This window comes from Heteronotia binoei, chromosome 11 (genome assembly GCF_032191835.1).
Source record: "Heteronotia binoei isolate CCM8104 ecotype False Entrance Well chromosome 11, APGP_CSIRO_Hbin_v1, whole genome shotgun sequence".
NCBI lineage: Eukaryota > Metazoa > Chordata > Lepidosauria > Squamata > Gekkonidae > Heteronotia > Heteronotia binoei.
This window is the reverse complement of record NC_083233.1, coordinates 43,884,224-43,902,567: the sequence shown is the minus strand read 5'-3', so window position 1 is coordinate 43,902,567 and position 18,344 is coordinate 43,884,224. Positions and strand designations below refer to the sequence as shown.

At 41.2% G+C, this 18,344-nt stretch overlaps 1 protein-coding gene across 4 annotated transcripts in view; it reads left to right on the top strand.

The window, feature by feature from the left end:
* LOC132579475 (integrator complex subunit 6-like) overlaps positions 1 to 17,855 on the top strand; it is a 33,655-nt gene extending 15,800 nt beyond the window's left edge. Inside the window, exons 6-19 of one of the 4 annotated variants that reach the window (XR_009555973.1) lie at positions 930 to 1,058; positions 1,171 to 1,334; positions 1,850 to 2,002; positions 3,161 to 3,293; positions 6,230 to 6,324; positions 6,991 to 7,101; positions 9,147 to 9,362; positions 10,345 to 10,468; positions 11,494 to 11,636; positions 11,811 to 12,042; positions 13,411 to 13,800; positions 16,225 to 16,318; positions 16,728 to 17,123; positions 17,493 to 17,855. Coding sequence is in view for 1 of the 4 variants with exons in the window: in XM_060249856.1 (XP_060105839.1) it covers positions 930 to 1,058; positions 1,171 to 1,334; positions 1,850 to 2,002; positions 3,161 to 3,293; positions 6,230 to 6,324; positions 6,991 to 7,101; positions 9,147 to 9,362; positions 10,345 to 10,468; positions 11,494 to 11,636; positions 11,811 to 12,042; positions 13,411 to 13,800; positions 16,225 to 16,318; positions 16,728 to 16,827 (2,084 nt within the window). In the remaining 3 variants the exon portion in view is untranslated. Of the gene's footprint in view, positions 1 to 929; positions 1,059 to 1,170; positions 1,335 to 1,849; positions 2,003 to 3,160; positions 3,294 to 3,481; positions 3,562 to 6,229; positions 6,325 to 6,990; positions 7,102 to 9,146; positions 9,363 to 10,344; positions 10,469 to 11,493; positions 11,637 to 11,810; positions 12,043 to 13,410; positions 13,801 to 16,224; positions 16,319 to 16,727 lie in introns of those variants that run through there. The other 3 variants (XR_009555974.1, XM_060249856.1, XR_009555975.1) reach the window with 3 other exon arrangements.
* The last annotated feature ends 489 nt before the right edge of the window (positions 17,856 to 18,344 follow it).

Sequence of the window (18,344 nt, the reverse complement as noted above, 5' to 3'; positions counted from 1 at the left end):
TGTAACATCCTGACATGGGCCTGAAGCCAAATTGATATGGCCTGTGAGAGGATGTGGCAAAGGCCAGACAAAAGGATTGAGTGAGGTAGTCCCAGATCCAGAAGTTTCTCCTGTGCAAAGTTGCTCCACTGCTCAAGGTTGAAAAATTTAGGCTGTTCTGATTCTTGAGACAATGATGCTGTATATTTCCAAGTTAAAACTACCAGAGGTTCAGGTCCATTCTCCTTTTCACAAAAAGTTTCGCATTTCCTTCCACCAGCTCTGAAATAGTAGTAGCATTGACGCATAAAGATCATGACATGTTGGTGCCATTTCATGTGTCTGTTTTTATCCTAAAAGTAGGGTTGGATTAAATTTAGTGATAGTTTCAGTAGTTTAAAACTACATATTCTCCGTATAAGTTGGAGCAGGAATATATCTTCAAGTATAAATGATACATCCTAACCTGGATTGCCAAGGCTAGCCTGATCTTGTCAGATCTCAGAAGCTGAGCAGGGTCAACCCTGGCTAGTAAGTGAATGGGAGGCCTCAATGGAATACCGGAGTTGTGATGCGAAGGCAGGCAATGACAAACCACCTCTGAGCATCTCCTGCCTTTTAAAACTCCATGGGGGCAGCATAAGTCAGCTGTGACTAGATGGCACTTTCCACTTCCATAAATTGTATGAGGGTAGCATACAATCCTGCATTATACCTTGTAGCATGCTCTCTCCTTGAACTGATGGGATGGAGAAGCTTTTGCAACTTTAATCCATTGCAGTACTTGCAAGTGCTGCTACTTCAGTGAGCACCTCTTGTATTTCATTGCACAATTCTTGCCTTTGATGTTAGTACAGGCTTTAATCTTATAGCCTGTTTCTCTTAACTTAAAACGGAAGTTGCTGAAACTTGCCTTCATATCCTTTCTGTTTCTCTGGCATCTACAATAGGACGCTCATATTGTGTTCGGACACAAAGAATGCTGAATCAGTGTTTAGAATCGCTAGCTCAGAAAGTTCAGAGTGGTGTTGTGATCAACTTTGAAAAATCAGGACCAGACCCACCCCCCATTGGAGAAGGTACTGTAAATGCTTCATGCTTATTACAGTCTGTTCTGTTAATAGAAACAGATGTACCACATCGCTTATTGTTCTGTTCTTTTTCTTTCCTCTTTTTTTTTTTGGATTTTAGATGGGCTTGTTGATACCACAAGGCCTGTCAGTTCTTTTGGTTCTCAGCCATGGCACAGCTGTCATAAACTTATCTACGTACGGCCTAATCCTAAAACAGGAGTTCCTGTTGGGCACTGGCCAATTCCAGAATCCTTTTGGCCTGATCAGAATTCACCAACATTGGTAAGTAATTGGACTTTAAAAGCTATTACATCCTTCTGCTGCAGCTGCTCTTCCAGCTCACGCACTCTTAACTATGTTACATCAACTCCTTGTTGATGTAACATAGTTAAGAATGTATGAGCTGGAAGTCTCTGGTTCAAAGATTATCCTAGCAAATCAGATCACTTGGAGGCCCTGTGCATACCACTGTGCTTTAACCTTCTATTTCTTTTATAGAACTCAAGCTTGCATACATCCTACAGGGACTTTAGGAAAAGCATTTGATGGATAATGAATTGTTTAAAACGCTTTATAGACATTATTTCAATAATTCCTAAGTCACTGTTCTAAGAGCTCCGTGTGCCTGTTAATGGACTTATCTCTGACTTGGAAGTCTTGAGAATAACGTAAATGGCTTGTTGGTGTCCTAATTTAAATTTTTACATAGTAACTTGAAGGTTGATGCCAAAGAAGTTATAGTGCCCCTTCTCCTCTAAATGTGTTTGACTTTTCCTCCTTTCCCCCTCAATTTCAAGCCTCCGCGCACAGCCCATCCTGTGGTGAGGTTCTCCTGTGTGGATTGCGAGCCCATGGTTATCGACAAGCTTCCTTTTGACAAGTATGAGCTGGAACCATCACCTCTGACACAGTACATCTTGGAACGAAAATCACCTCATGCGTGCTGGCAGGTATTTGCTAGATACCCATTCCAGGAATCTCAACTGCTAAAATGTAAACGCTGAGGAGACAACAGCAAAAGAGCAGTAGATGTTGGCTTGGATGTGGAAATCCATATCCTCCAGCTATGAGGCTTTTCTCTGGCTAGATTTGGTCAACTTGGGACTTCTGTCACTGAGCTGCGGCCCTCTGCCTAACTGATCTCAGAGGTTTTATGATAAACGTTAAGAATGTTCGTTAATGATATAGAGTTCTTTTCTGATGGCCTTAAGCTTCTAAGAGGAGTTGGAGGTTTTGGTGGCCTGGAGGAAAGTATAGAAACACTTTAATATTGGTAGGATATGTGATCAGTTATTATATTAAATATTACATATGTCAACATGCTTTGCTTCCTCTTTGTATTTGCATTTCACTTTGTGTTTAAGCTTAAATGATTCTTTGGAAATAAAGGATAAAAATTATGGTTCTGATAAAATGAGCACATAACATTGCATTTAACTTGAGTGTGGGATAGATTTGACCCAGAGTAGATTACATAATCTCTTAAAAGGGTTCTGTTCACTGCTGCTGCTTTATATAGTGAGATTGGATGGACTATTTAATTTGGAATTTTGGTGTGCTTAATCTGTAATATGGAAGGATGCCCTTTCTCATTGATTATGGTAGTAAGAGTGATTTGACTGGTTAACAGTGATCACATACATAATACTACTTGGGCACATTCAGCATCTTGGATAATTTGAGCTTCTGAATTTTAATATCTTGCAGGAAAACTTTGCTATCTTTGATGAATATGAATGTTGACTGACTAAAAATGGCCGATGGAGCTAGTTAGGTATCCAAGAATAATGGTCATTTTGTTACAGATAGTACAATATCTGTATAGGTTTTTGGGTTAACTGATACAATGCCCATGAGAGATCAATCCTTTCCATTGGTGGCCTGGAGGAAAGTGTCTTGCAGGATGGTAAAGATGCAAAGCATCAGCAGTTTGCAGACCTAAGTCCTGTGCATGCCATATGTTGCTTTATAGTACTTGTGTGACTTTAATAATACATGACACCTCTACAAACTATATTGCTGAATTTTTAGCTTGTGTTTCACCTTGCAGCCTTGGATTGGTTGCCGTTAACGGTATCAACATTGCTTCTTCCCCTTGTTCTTTCTAGGTATTTGTCAGCAGCAGTGCAAAATACAGTGAACTTGGCCATCCGTTTGGATACTTAAAGGCCAGCACCACTCTAACATGTGTCAATCTCTTTGTGATGCCTTACAACTATCCTGTTCTCCTTCCTTTGTTAGGTAAGTCACGCATAGCCTTATGGCACAGTTTAGAAGGTAGCCTGTCTGTCTGTCTGTGTTGTCTGTGGTGTTTATTGGCCAGCCTTTTTAAAAAACGGGATGAGAGACTGGAGACTCTAAGACTGTTGCAACCTGCTAAGTTGGGAGAAGAGGATTTTTACACCCCCTCTCCCTTTTTTTCTCTGCAGCAGAGGAGGAGAGCCACCTGCTGCCAGTGCATGTTTGATGCTGCTCACCTCCTAGACTCGTAGCTTCTTCCTTAATTGGAGTAAGGTTCAACCTCCATTCTTTTCCCTCTTTCAGGATGTGGTGTCTGCGTATTCCTGCAGCAGCCCCTGTTGGTTTTGGGGGTTTTTTGCTTAGTTTTTAGAATGTGGGATGAGTTTCAAAAGGTGTGCAGGGGACAAGGAAGTCTGCAGACCAGAACCATGATATAGCTGTGGAGGAGGGGAGGGTCCACCTACTCTCCCCTCTCCCTTTTGTACGAAATAAGCACCTTAAATATGGTGGATGTAGTTCTCTTTATTATTTTACCCTGCCTTTTGATCCTGGTAAAACTCTATAAGATGCCACATAAAAGTGTTTTGGTTCCAGAGCGCATTAGTTTTCTAATCGAAGAGCCAGTGTTGTTGAATGTATAGATTGGGCAGGCCTGAGTTAAAACCTATATTTAACTGTAGTTCCACTGAATAACCTTGGGCAAGTTGTATACTGTTTGGCTCCAGTTCCCTATCTGTGATACAACTTGCTTGCTGTACAAGGAGGCTTTGTTGAAATTAGATGCAGTTTGGGTTCTTAAAAACAAAACTCTACTGCCCTGGTTAGAAGTGCTATACAAGTAGCTTGGCAGACATAGTACCTCAGACAGTAGCTGATTTCATATTAAATCATGCTTACTGGGCATTATGCTAAATGTGGATTGCCACCAGGTCTTGTGGGTTTCATCAAATGAAACAGATCTGCTTAGTGGTGAAGTCTTGTTCAAACACAGTGCTCTTGCATCTTGTGTTTAGTATTCTCTGATTATACTTTCCTATTTTCCACCTGAAATTCATAGTAATGGCTCAGTCCTAAAATCCATTCTATGACTATTATGTACCTTGTCAGACATTAACTGTTTCCTACACTTTTTAGCACCCATGACTTGTAGTTCAAAAGTGCCAAGTGTACTTGTAAGTGATTTTCAAACTCTTAACTAGGATCTGCTGGTTGCGTTATATCGGCTCCTTTCCTTTCAAGAAACAAACAAAATGTGAGCTGGATTCCTCATCAGCATCTCAAGCTCTCCTTCACATGTGTGTTTTTGCAGGCATTCATTTTTCAGTCCAGCTAACTAATGGTGTTTAAAGCAGCAGGGTGGAGAGTCCAGACTACATGAGTCACATACAAAAAACTTGGCCATGTAGTTAGGTTGCTTTGTGAACACAGAGATGAGAAATAGAAGCCCACATGTCTTGAGCTGTTTCTTCTCTCAGTGAGGAATGTATGCAGCCCCACGCACTTGCTTTTGGGGCATCTTCCTGAAATGTTAATCCCTCTCAACTCAATTGCTTCCTTGGGGAGAACTTAGTTTGAGGATTTTTTCCCTAGTGTATTTTGGACACAAAAAGAACTTGCCTAGCTTGCCATCTTATCTTCTGTTTCCACCCAAAGTATTGTGCCATCTGATGGCTCTTTAATTGTGAGTTTTAATAGCAGGAGAGGAGTCCTCTTTATCTCTCTCTTTCTCTCCCCATCTCTCTGCACACGGTTGCTTCAGACTTCCTGCTTTCTTAGTGTAGTTTGTGATGCACTGAAGAAAACGTGTCCTGTTTTTGTGGGCCAGTTATTACTAGCCATGGGGGTTTCCTTCACTATCAAACAGAAAGGTGTCTCAAGTCCCCTTTCACAGAAAGGAGGGGTAGAAATCCCTTCATAAATCACCATAAAACAAATCCTTTCATTTCCAGAAGTTCTGGGTTTATCTGTTCAGGCCTTCCTTGTTTACCAGATCCTGTTTTGTCAGCATGTTGCAACTCTTCACATATTTCCTGTAGGTAATTTCTACGCTCAGTACACTGTTTTTTCCTATTCTGACATGTAGGTATTACTATATTATGAAAAAGTAGCATGCATTATGAAATAATGAACATGAGTTTGCTGCCCAGAGATGATAATAACAGCTGGTTGTACTGTGACTTAGGCTAGTGCAATCCACTGAATTCTGATCCAGATAGTCTGTTGCTGTTTGCGTGTGGAAGTCCATGAAATGTGTATGATATAATTTGGCCCATTACAAAGAGCCTTGACTGTTTTGTATCTCTGGATTCTTTTATAGCGAACCATATGGAGTTTTTTGTCTGCTCTGTCTGAAAGATAACACAAGGTGTCCTGCTTGATTTTAACTTCAGTCATTTGGTAGCTTTTATGCTGTTAAGAGTCTTTAAGGCATTTTGCATCTTAAAAAAACCCCTTAAAATTAATTTACTTACAACACTCATGCTGCATACTGTAGTCACCTGTTTTCTGTTGTTTTCACTGGATCTTCTGGCTGCCTTGGGTTCCCATTGGGAGAATGGTGGGATATAAATGAAATAAACATAAAAATCTTTTTTGCAATTGTTCCACTCCTTAACAAAGGAGCCAATGTGTAAGATGAGGTAAGCCCAACTATCCAGGACTTTCTAGGTTGCAAGCAAAAGTAATGCTGCTTCCCTTCATTACAATTTGTGATAGCTATGGTAAAGATTTTGGTCTATTATGATTTGGGATTCTTAGATGGCTACTACAGTCTTGTTAGTTGGCTCTGGAAGAAACCAAGGAAGTCCAAAGGGACAACTGCCCTCGGAAATTAAATCCTCTTTGGATCTCAGTTGATATGGAGCAAGATGTAGGTGGGTTATTGAATTGAAATAATGTGTCTGTTTTGTGATTTTACTTGTGTTTCCTTTTTGCAGATGACTTGTTTAAAGTTCACAAACTTAAGCCAAATCTGAAGTGGCGTCAGGCTTTGGACAACTACTTAAAAACAATGCCTCCCTACTACTTACTGGTATGTATTTCTTCTTGTTTGATAAGCCTAAATGGATTGGTGATTAATAGTCTTTGGCATAACAATTTTTGTGTGTGCTCTGTTCCAAACAAAATAATTCACATGCCAGGATTCAGAAGTCCTTAATGCTTGCAGCTTGGAATGACTTTGCTGGATCCTCCTTAACAGTTCTTTGGAGTTGCTGTCTAGCACAAGTCTGGTGCTTCCCTCCTTCTGGTTGGGCTAAGTAATTGCAGATCTCTGTGCTGTCTATTAGTAATATGGGCAACTGCCTAGCACTCCTGGATGACAGCACTGGGGGGAGGTGCACTGGGGTGGGAGCAGCATAAATTACTGGCGTCACTTGGGCAAGATGCCACAGTATGGACTTGCATCATCCCGGCAATAAGGGTCTCTAGTCTTTGTGAAGACACAGCTGGCGGTGCCACACTGCATGGTGCCATGCTGATTATGTGGTCCAGTGCCCTCTGCAAACTGGCTAAAACTGCTAGATGCACTACCTGAATCCTTGTTTCCAAAAGTGGAAAGCTGGAGCATCAATTCTGCTATTGCCCTAGCTTCATGTACGCTAATCTGTGAGACCCTTTTATTTTTTAAAAAAACCTCTTTTTGAAAAACAAACAAAAGATTCTCTTCTTACTCTTGTGTATTTTGTTTTCCTTATAGCCATTAAAGAAAGCCCTAAGGATGATGGGAGCTCCAAATCTGATATCAGATAATTTAGATTGTGGACTTAGTTACAGTGTTATCTCTTACCTTAAAAAACTCAGCCAACAGGTAGTATCGACAAAACCTTTGCCATTAGAAGTACATTGATGATTTTTAGTGTGTGTTGCTCTGGTTTTATAACTCAAATGGAGTAAGGAATGTCATCTTTTTTCTCTCTCTCTCTCTTTTATTTTGTGAGACAGATCACATCTTAACTGCATTTCTGTTGGTGTTGGGGTCCCTAGACAGTTAGTGGCAAAGGGCAAAGATCCATCTCCCTGTTGCTTGCGTGCTGGGTTTTTAGTTTGGTACAACTGGTTTTACCAGTAGTTTGAATTCTGTGGTCTACAGAGTCAGAATAAATTTTGGCAGTGACTAAAATAGTGGTAGCTACTAAATTATGGCACTGGTAGTTGAAGATATAAAGGTTTTATATAAATTGTCATTCCAGAGAGAGCATATACCCCCCCAAGTCAGATTCCTCACCTTAATCCCTAATGGGGGAAGACACAAAATAATGTACATTGTTCTCCTCTCCATTTTATTCTCAACAACTCTGTGAAATAGGTTAGGCTGGGAGAATGTTGCTGGTTGAAGTTCACCCTGCAGGCTATGGTAGAGTGAAGATTTGAACCTGGAAACTCCCAAATTCTAGTCTGACACTGTAGCCGCTATACCACATTGGCTCTCCAGTGGTGGTTATAAAGAATACCAGGACATTATACATTGAACTCCTAGCCTCTGGCTGTGCATTGTCAGAAGTAGTATACCAGCTGTGCCATTTTTCAAAGGGGCAGTATTCCCCTTATTTTGCTAACTCTGGATGCTACTGGAATTTTAGAACACTGAAGCTTTTCCCTGGAGAGAAAATCCTTGAAATGATGTCTAAAGAACAAGTAGCAGAATGGAAAGAATATGAAGCCAAGACACACAGTCAGTAGAAAGCTACACATCTGTAGGTCCTGCTGAAGTGGTTGGGGCTTAAGTACTCGAGTCTCATTAATTACAATGGATTACAGTCCTTAAATTTCTCTGGGAAATGTTCTTACACGTTTTGGTGTATCAAGCCATCCAGATGCCATCTATTATGCCTAATAATGGCTGGTGTTAACAAAGTATGTTAATACTGCTTGTGCTGCAGTGGTTCATATGCCTCTTATGGAACTGGCTTATGAAAAATACCAAGTTCCAGGTCAAAATTAATTGTTGAACCGGCATACAGAAATTCTAGGCTACCTTTTCAGCTGTAGACAAGTGCCATAGTCTTTGTTTGCATTTTAGACATTACAAGTAGATTAACATATGGATATAAGTTAATACAAGCATTGTAAATTGTACCACTTCTAGTTAAGTGAACAACCAACCCGCAAGTTGTTTTAATGACTATTAGTTTAAACACTAGAGCTACATAAGACATGTCTAGTAGAATCTTTGACTCTTTCATTGCTCCAGGCTATAGTGTCCTATGCCACATCATAGTATGATTTTGAAATTCTGCTAGGCTTCAGGAATGCTTGTTACACCATTCTTTGACTCCTGACTCTGGTTGTGAAGCTCAAATCCACTTACACCACAGTAGTCTAATTCCTATTCATTGTTACAGATCTTTCCCAGAACAGCATGCAAATATAACTAACCACAGCTAGACAGATAGCAAGGTGGGACTCCATTGCATTAAAGTTTATGGATTAACGTTGCCCCTGTTCTAGATAAATACTGACTGTCTTTTTCATGAAGAGATTTGTGGCCATTTCCAGAAATGCTAGCTCACTGCTTTGTATTTCTGGTGCCTTTAAACAACATGGGAAAAGCTTCATGGATTAGCTTGCTAAATTAACAGTTTGATTGTGACTCATTTTAGACTTTTAAGGTTACTTGTGAAACCATCCTGTGTAATTTGAAAGCTAATGCTGCTTATCTATGTAATACAAAATTCTCTAGCGCTTTGCCTCAGATACTTAGCAAGTCTTGTAACAAGCATTACCTGATCTTAGATCATCATGTAGAGAGGAGACAGGCCATGGCTGCCTTTGGATGTAGTAGGAATTGTTGTGTTTGAGAGCCATCTCCAGTGACATTTGCTTCCCTTAATGTGCTGTATGGTTCTGTTGTAGACAAAAATAGAATCGGAACGGATAATAGGGTCAGTGGGTAAGAAAGCACCACAAGAGACGGGCATTAAAGTGAAAAATCACTCCAGTGGCCTCTCCCTGATTCAAAGCCGGGATTTCAAACAACTGCTTCAAGGTATCTCAGGTGACTCTCCACTGAGGCTACCTGAAATGAATGTTAAGGAATTTGCTGGCTTCCATATAGGATTGTTAAATAAGGTAAGTTCATGGTGTTTTTTTTCATAACTTTATTTTTCTTAACTTGGATCCTGTAGAAGTACAGATAGACATGAAAGGATTTCTCTGTAGTTCTACCATAAGCCATAGTTCAGATTGTCTACCATTAGACATGGTTCAGACATGGCTTGTTATGTGAATGAACCTGGAAACTCGCTAGGTGTGAATTCTTTCTTCCCCTATACATGATGATGTAAAGAATTCTGCTTTTTACAGTAAGCCATATTTTGTCAGAGCCACAAATGATAATGTTCTCTTCCCTGTCCAGAATTCTAAGCCATATCAGAGTTTATAATCCTGGTCTGTAAGGAAAAAGCAAGCTATAGTTTGTAGTTCAGATGCCATAATAAACTTATTTGCCAAAGGAATGGAAGTTCCTTAGTTAGATCAGCAAATGTGAGAGAGAAAGAATAGAGAATGTGAGCTTGTGGATCCTTGCTTTTGTTCGCATAATAAAACATGGTTTGTTGCATCTGAACTATGGAGTGTTAGACCTGTCTTATCCTTGAGCTAACAAAGAATAGAGAAAAGCACAAGATGTTTGAAAGGCAAGATTAGGTTCAGCTTGTGTTTCCTTTGCAAAGACCAGTTTCAAACCAGATGCTCATGTCATGCTCCAGTGTTACCTCTTAACAGCTGACACTATATTCAGTTTTGGGCAACAATGCCAGCTCAGCTTTGTTTTCTGATGACAGAACTTTATTGGAATTTTTGTGTAGATGTTCAGTTACTCAATTATCAAGGGGCATTATAGAATTTACAATTACTATCTTTTTTTAAATGAATCCATAAATCACAGCAGAATAATTGTTTGAAACCACCAGTACTGATCAGTCATGTGAAGCTGGCAGGCAAAACTGTGTGGCTTATATAGAAAGCCAGATTATTGAACAGCAGTAAAATGTTAAGAGTGCTTTAGGTGGTGGCTGGATTAATCAAAATTCTGTTGTTTGCCAAAAAACAGGATCTGAAGCCTCAGGCATACCGAAATGCTTATGATATTCCTCGTCGCAATCTTTTAGACCAGTTGACCAGAATGAGGACTAACTTGCTGAAAACACACAAACTTATTCTGGGCCAGGATGAAGGTTAGTGCTTGCTTTATTAATCTTGGAATGACTGAAATGAGATATGAATTTGGGTCTCTTCGGGTGGAATCTGACAAATCTTGGAAACGGTTATCATGAAGTAACGTGTGCTATACCTAAACTACCTCAGGTGTTCTAAGCTGCACATTTACTCTTCCTTGTATCTCCAAGGAAAGGTACCACATATCCCTCTTTTGTTAGTTGTCTTGATTTGGGGAACTGCAGTTAGAGAGGCCTGTTTTGCTATAAACTCATTGCTTTGTCTTGGACCCTCTATATTTTTGCTCTCTTGTACTGCATTTACTAAGATTTTTAAAGGTGGCTCATATAAAGTGAGAGAACTGTCATCCTCATAACTGTACTGTATGCAGAAGAAAATGTGGGCTTTAAGCATACCCTTCCTATTAACATTTTGCACAATAAAGCATATAGGGAAAGATGTTTTTAGTGCAACATTGTTTGGAGAGTATGATGTAATAGTTAGTGTTGGGCTAAGATTTGGGAGACCCAGGTTCTAATCATTACTCTGTGAAAGCCCACTGGGTGACATTGGGCTAGTTACACACTCATCGTTTGCTACCTCATGAGTTTGTTATGAGGATAAAGTGGAGGAGTGGAAAATGGTGTAAGATGCTTTGGGTCCTCATTGTGGAGAAAGGCAGGGTATAAATGAATAAATAAAATAAATAAAAATTAACTGTTGGTACTTCAGGATAGGCAGTTTGTAACCAATGCGGTTACATAGACTCCAGACTTTTCTGAGTCTTTGAGAAATCTTCTAAACAAACTAGAGCTTAGGCTGTCAAAATATTTGGCTTTACATCTGGCAAGGCCTATTGTACCTCATAATGTGATCATACCTCTCGAGATGGGTGGGGTTGATCAGAACAGTAAAAGGAGGTTTGGCTTCCTGCCTCAAGGGGGGGAAAGACAGTTCATATAGAGTATTGAATTTTTGAAATGTTAAATAAGAAAGAAGGTTGAATTTCTGTTTTGAACATCACCTTTTTTTGCAATTGTTATAGATTGCCTTCACAGTGTTCCTGTGGCTCAGATGGGGAACTACCAGGAATATCTGAAGATGATGCCCTCTCCACTTCGGGAAATTGACCCAGACCAACCGAAAAGGCTTCATACTTTTGGTAACCCTTTCAAGCAGGATAAGAAGGTAGGCACCATCAACTTTATTTTCTACTGTGATTGGCTGAATCACTTCATTTGGCAGTTTCTGGTGATTGTGCAGCAAGTGGAATTGCTTCTCCCAGTGGGGTTGGGGGGTGTCAGGAAAATGATAAAAAATGTGCTATGCAGTCTTATGGGATGCTGTTTATTTTTTCCCCAGGGAATGATGATTGATGAAGCAGATGAATTTGTTGCTGGGCCTCAGAACAAAATCAAGCGTCCAGGAGAGCCCAACACTCCTGCCTCTCTGAAAAGGCGGCGTAGCATGTCCCCACTGTTGAGACGACCCCAGTCACCGCCGGTGATAGCCAATCATGTGGGTGGAAAGGGACCTCCGTTGGCTGTAGGATCCCCATCCACCCCCAACCTCAAAGCTTTGCCAGCCTACAAAGGTATTTCAGAATTGCAACTCTGTTGTATTGCTGGCTAGTTGACTTTTTCTTCATGTCCTTGTGGCTTCTCTCCCTGAATTTCCTGTGCCTCTTTGAGCTGCTTTGTGCATTCTGTGTCTGCAAACTCACATTTGCCACTGTGTATACGTCTGGCAGGGGGCTCTAGCCAGTCCCAGCCCGCTTTGTGTATTTGTATGATAAATGCTTTTTTGTCATGAGGCATATTATGCTTTAAGGTGTTCATGCAAAATTTTGACCTGTATGTGAAGTAGCTTTTGTATGCAGGAGGCAGAGCCACATATAGAGGAAGTGCAAAAGAGGGGTAATTTTACACTGAGAAAGAGGGAGTGATAGAGGAAGTGCAAAAGAGGGGTAATTTTACACTGAGAAAGAGGGAGTGATAGAGAATTAAGTTAACAGTCATTCTAATCTGCAGTCCCAAGTTCCCTACAGGGCAGAGAGTAGTACACATTGAATCACTAGGAAGAGATTCCTTTGCTGATATTGTGACTTTAATGTCCCCTATTGAGTTTCCCGGGGCCATAACTTCTACTCATTGTATACCTTTCTAGGCATTGAGTCACTGTTTTCTTTCTCTCTTTTTGTGGTAGCTGGTGATCTGTGGCTACTCCTGTTTCTGTCCCTGGGCAGATATTCTTTCCTCCTTTTTTATGGTTGCCTTCTAGATATTGAAGGCTGTCAGTTACATTCTGCCCCCCCCCCCCCCCGATGCATTTGGGTGTTTTCCCTTTCCTTTGACCTTTCTTTTGGATAGGTATTCTTAAGCTCTGCCTTTCTTCTAAATACTGCATCATAAAAATGGAAGAACGTTATTACAGTGGAGGCTGATGGTGAGAAGTGCAGCTATTTTCTTTGTGTATGGAGTGCTCTGGTGACATAAAAGGCAGTAATTGTTAGAGTGTCATTCAGCTTGTGATTTCTCCATAAGCTGAAGAGTAGCTCTTAGTACTGCTCCTTTTGTGTAGTCCAATTTATATACTTCTTGGAAATGAACCTGAGAGAGCTAAGTTTATATCTCAGCTCCACTGCAAACTCTTTGGGAGACCTCAGGGAAATGACTAGCAGTTTAAGTCTGTTCTCCCATATGTCAAACACGCATTAGGTTGCTGTGAAGTTAAATTAAGTACGAAGTACACTTCACTTTAAATGCACTATAGAAGTAGAGCCTAGCCAGTTTTGTAAATGACCATTTTGAGGCTTTCCACTAAAAGGAGATCTGGGATATATTTCAATGGTCCAGTTTCTAGAAGGTGGTTTTGAACCTCTTTGTTGGTGACCTATGGCTAGCTTTTCTGTTTTTTTAAACACCTGTGTTAGAGCTAAATGCAAAACCTTTGTTCCTTTCAGATGCCAACAGCAATATGGTCCAAGATAGCACCGATGAGAAGAAAGTAGAAAACTTCCAGTTGCTGGAAAAGCAGGTAGATGGGCTGCTGACGCACCAGGTTCCACCATCTTCTGTTGCTCTAGTGGATGATGATCTGCCAAATGATGTGGATTCCCTGCCCAATGAACTGAATTGCATTGGAGAGGATGGGTTGGACCATAGACCTGTCACCAACTCCCTTGTTCGGGGACCCTTAAATTATGGCATGCCTGCAGAGGACCAAAAACTAACGGCAGAGTCTTCATCAGGAACTGTGCCAAATTTGGTGAAAATCACACCCAGTATGTTTGAAGGGAACAACGAAGTTATCAAAATCAAAGTAATGAAGGAAGTTCGCAAGCCTGGAAGGAGTAAGTATTAAAAGGGGGCCAAAGTGTTGACCCAGCTTTGGTCCCCTTGAAAAGAGGGGAAATCTAAGCCCCCTGGGTTACTTTTAACAAGTGCAAAATATGATGTTTCATTTTATTAATAAATGCTTTAATCTTGAAGGAACTCTTGATTTTGTTCCCATTGTTCCTCTTCTAAACAGGCTTCTTAGGACCAAGAGCCATTCATTTCATGAAGGCTTTGTCACATCCATGACTTGGATCCAGCTGACCATTTTAAAGGATGTAAGGATTTCAGCACATGGAGTGTGACTTTCTCCCCCCCCCCCCCCGCAAGCATTTCAGGGGGTATATTTGAATTCCTGTAAACAGAAATCTTTCACCCTCTAGTAATGTTTGACTGGGTCGCAACCTTTGTCATCAGGGTTGCAGTCTTAATAAGTTACATTCAAAGCACAGTTCAGTGGATACTCTCTGGATAAAGGCAGGAGTGATGGGACATACACTGTAGGGATGGGGTGTAAATTTTTTTGAAAAGTACTTTTTGTAGCTGTGGGTGCATGTTATAGTAGACACTAAACTTGGTAACCTGTGAAGCAGTGCTGTAATACTAGAACTTTTAGTAAAGATGCTAGATAAGTGTTTCAGTGGGTAGCCATGTTGGTCTGCACTTAGAACAATTAGATAAGATTCAGTAGCAGCTTAGAGACTTTCTACCCCACCATCAACATGACCATGAACCAGTCCACACAAGAAGTACATTTTCTAGACATCACTGTACAAAATACATAATGGTAGCATAGAAACCTACCTATCACCAAACATATCTACATGTGTCCAGCCATCATTCAAAACACACCATATACCTAAAAATATGCCTGAAAAACACCTTATCAGTATTTTTCGGGTATGTTTTGGCTTCCCATATGTATCTGGGTTTTCTTGGGAAAACCAGGGGGGGGGGGAGCAGACTGTTTCCACTGGCTTGGCTTGGGCTGGTTTCTTGTGCAGCCTGGTTTAAACCAGGTTGTATACAAAGCCATCTCAGCCAGAATCTATGTGCCTCAGAGAGCGATCTCCCCATGGTACACAGATTGAGAAGCTGGCTTTTTCTGCAGCCCAGTTTAAACAGGACTACAGGAGAAGCTGTACAAACCAAGATCTGTGTGCTTGAGGGAGCAATTTCTCCAAGGCTTGCAGATCCTGGGTGGAGTTTCTTCTGCATCAGGGTTTAGACCATGCTTCAGGAAAAGCTGTCCCAACCAGGATATGTGTACCTTGGGGGAGTGATCTCCCTATGGCATGCAGATCCTGGGTCTAGCTCTTTCTGCAGCACTGTGTAAACCATGCTGCAGGAGAAGCTGCCCAAGCTAGGATCTGCATGCCTTGGAGCAATCTTCCCCTCAGCATGCAGATCCTGGAACTGGCTTTTCCTGTTTAAACTAGGCTGTGGGAGAGAAAGTCAGCCCCAGGATTTGGACTGGCTTTAAAAAATTCCAATATTATTTTTTTAAGTTCTATTGGACCCAAAAAGAATCAGGATTTCCAACTAATCCTGAATCCAAACACTGTACCAGTATTAGGATCTGGGATTTTTCTGAAATATTGAAATGTTTTCAGGTCCAGTAGACCTGAACCAAAAAATACCATTTTTAAAAAATGCACACCTCTAAATCTGTCATTAAAAAGCCACAGCACTCACAAACCAATGGGAGAACATTTTAATCTTCTAGGTTGTTCCATTGCTGACCTAAAAGTGGCAGTGTTCAAACAGAGAGGCTCCAATGTGAGATTACATTGGGGGATTGCTCAGTTTGAGTTTGTCCACAAGTTCAGAACAGTAGATCCCACAGGGAAGAATAGGGACACAGGATTCTTAACACACTACAGATGCTAATTTTCTGCCTCCAGTTCATATTGTACCTCTGCATTCTGAGTTCCTCTTTTGCAACATCCCTCCAACCTTCTGACTGGGACTTAAAGACTCAGAATTCCATTCCAACTCATATTTGATGAAGAGAACTTTGACTCTCAAAAGCTCATACCCCCAAAGTCTTGTTGATCTCTATGGTGCTGCTGGACTCGTTTCTGGATAAATTGTTACATGTGAGCGCATTTGCAAAAAGGGAAGTGGGGAAAGGTAGTGATAGAAGGAAAGACCTCTCTGCTACAGGAGTAGATGAGGCAGCCAGCCGACTGCTTGTCACCAAGGTGGTTCCAATTATGTGCTGTCAGCCCTTAAGAGTGAGAGAGTGAACTTTGTGTATATAATGACTGACAATGAATATCTACAGAAGGGTACAGTCTCAACCAAGGCTGTGTTATGGGGCGGGGAGGGGGGGGGGGCGGAGGGAGGCAGTACTTAATCAAACAAGGATAGCTTGGGAAGTGGGGCCCCAGCAGTTTATATTTCTTCTGACTCATTGTTCTTTTTTTTTTTTATCACAGATTATGAAAAAATCTTCTCTCTCCTTGAAGAAGTACAAGGCCCTGTGGAAATTCAAAAATATTTCATCGAATTTGCTATCAAGGAAGCAGCAAGGTTTGTATCAAGACAATGTGCCACAAATTGCACTGTAGACTGTGGCCTATTCTTCTTTCGTACATTGCAAATGTCGCTTTTCAAAATTGCTCCCTTACATACATTGATCAGGTGGCAGATTCGCATATTTGACTGGAATGTTAAAGTAGATCTTCCCTACAGTTGGGTCTTGAGGATTTTGTCATGGCCTAGGATCTTTAACTGCAATCTAGGCCTCTGCCATTCTGATGGTTTTCTTAACAATGCTGGATTGTTCAACAAAGTTGATTTTGGAGAGAAGCCAGAGATGAGTCTGTCAACATTGTTGCTTTGCATATTCTGTAGTAATGCAAAAGTCACATTTCGAAGGGAAAATTTGAAGACTCAGTGCAAATTGAACATTAAATTGCTCCCCCCCTTTCTTTCTTAGGTTTAAAAAACGGGTCTTAATACAGCACTTAGAGAGAATACTAGAGGAAATAGAGTTCAGCAGCCTGCCCAACAGAGTTAATCATGTCAACAGTAGATAATAGTGAGTCGGCCAGACGAATGCACGGACCAGGGAGAACGAGTTTGCTGTGTCGCAGAGGAGCGGAAGAGGACGTGGCAGCCGCTGCCCCTGTCACCTTGGCAGCCAGGCGGTTTTTCTGTTGGAATCTGAGAAGAAGGGGTGGAGTTTTTACGTTTGAGAGCCTGTCTCACCAAAACTGGGCTGTGACCCTGATGGATTTGCTGCGAAAGGTGTGGCTTCCCCCTCCTTCCCCTTTGGAGGGCCTGATCTGCTCAGTGGGCTGAAGAAAATACCCAGTGCTGCCCTCTCCTGCAGGTGATCAGAATTTACTCATTTGAACCTTTGTTCTGAGACATTGTAACACCGCTTTAGACAGCAGGTCGATGGCATTTAAAAAAAAATGGCATATGCTTTTATCTTCACTGGTGATGGAGAGATCCTTTGTCCTTAAAAAAGCAGAGGGGAGAGATTCCCTCCATGGTGGTAGTGCATGTTTATCACTACAGACTTGAAGGCAAAATTTCCTGAGAATCGCTAGCCAAGCCAGGCATGAGTTTTCAGGGTAGGCTTGAGAGTAAAGCAGCTGCTAGACTGGGTTGAGGAAAGCTAACAGGAGCCCTGTGACTACTGTCCCTGGTAGCCACTAAGCAACCTACCTCAGCCTCTCTTCTCTTTTGTCTGCAGACATTATGAAAGCGCACCCGAGGCTCCCCAGGTCCAGACTTCAGTTCTCTTTCATCTTGTGAGGAGGACGGAGACTCTTCACGTGGACTTGGCTTTGGAAGCGCTTAAAGGAAACTTTGGGGTTTTTTTGTGTTTTGGGTTTTTTTAAAAGAAAAACACAACCCTTTTCTCTCCCCAAAATCTATATATATGTATCTACTTTTAAAAAGATTCATATGAAATTATTTTGGACAGTGTTTATCAGATCCTTAATTTGATATATCAGATGGTGTGTGTGTGTGTACATGTACATATACATATATATATGAGAGATTTTTTTGAGCACTTGTATATAATAAAAATCATTTTATGATTTTCTAAGAAGTGCCTAATCTGACTGGGGTGCTGGTGAGTGGTCATCCAGTTGGTGGTCTGTAAACAGCCAAAATAAAGAAAATGAAGAGGGAAGGGGAGTCATGGTAATCACTAATGTTCTCTTGCCTCCTCTTTCCCACTCCTAAGGAACAGGACAGAACTAACTTGTGCTTTTGTCAGCCTGCCCTCTCACATTTCTTCCTAATGATCTCCTTTTTCTTTGCTGCTGAGAACTGGGTTGCCTGATTTTGGTTTCACTCAGGGTTGATGGCAGTGTTTCCTGTCACTGGTACACAGTCCTTTGAAGATAACAGCTGAACTGTGGTACAGTCACTCAGAAGAAGCATAGAGCTGCTCACTTTTTGGTTGGCCATTGACCTTGACAATCAGTTTTTGTGCGATTGTACCTTTGTGTATCACAGAGAATCACTGCTTGGCACAAGATGGCCTCATTGCTACTGAGCCATAAATCTCCCGTTCTGTTCTACTTGTGCTCTG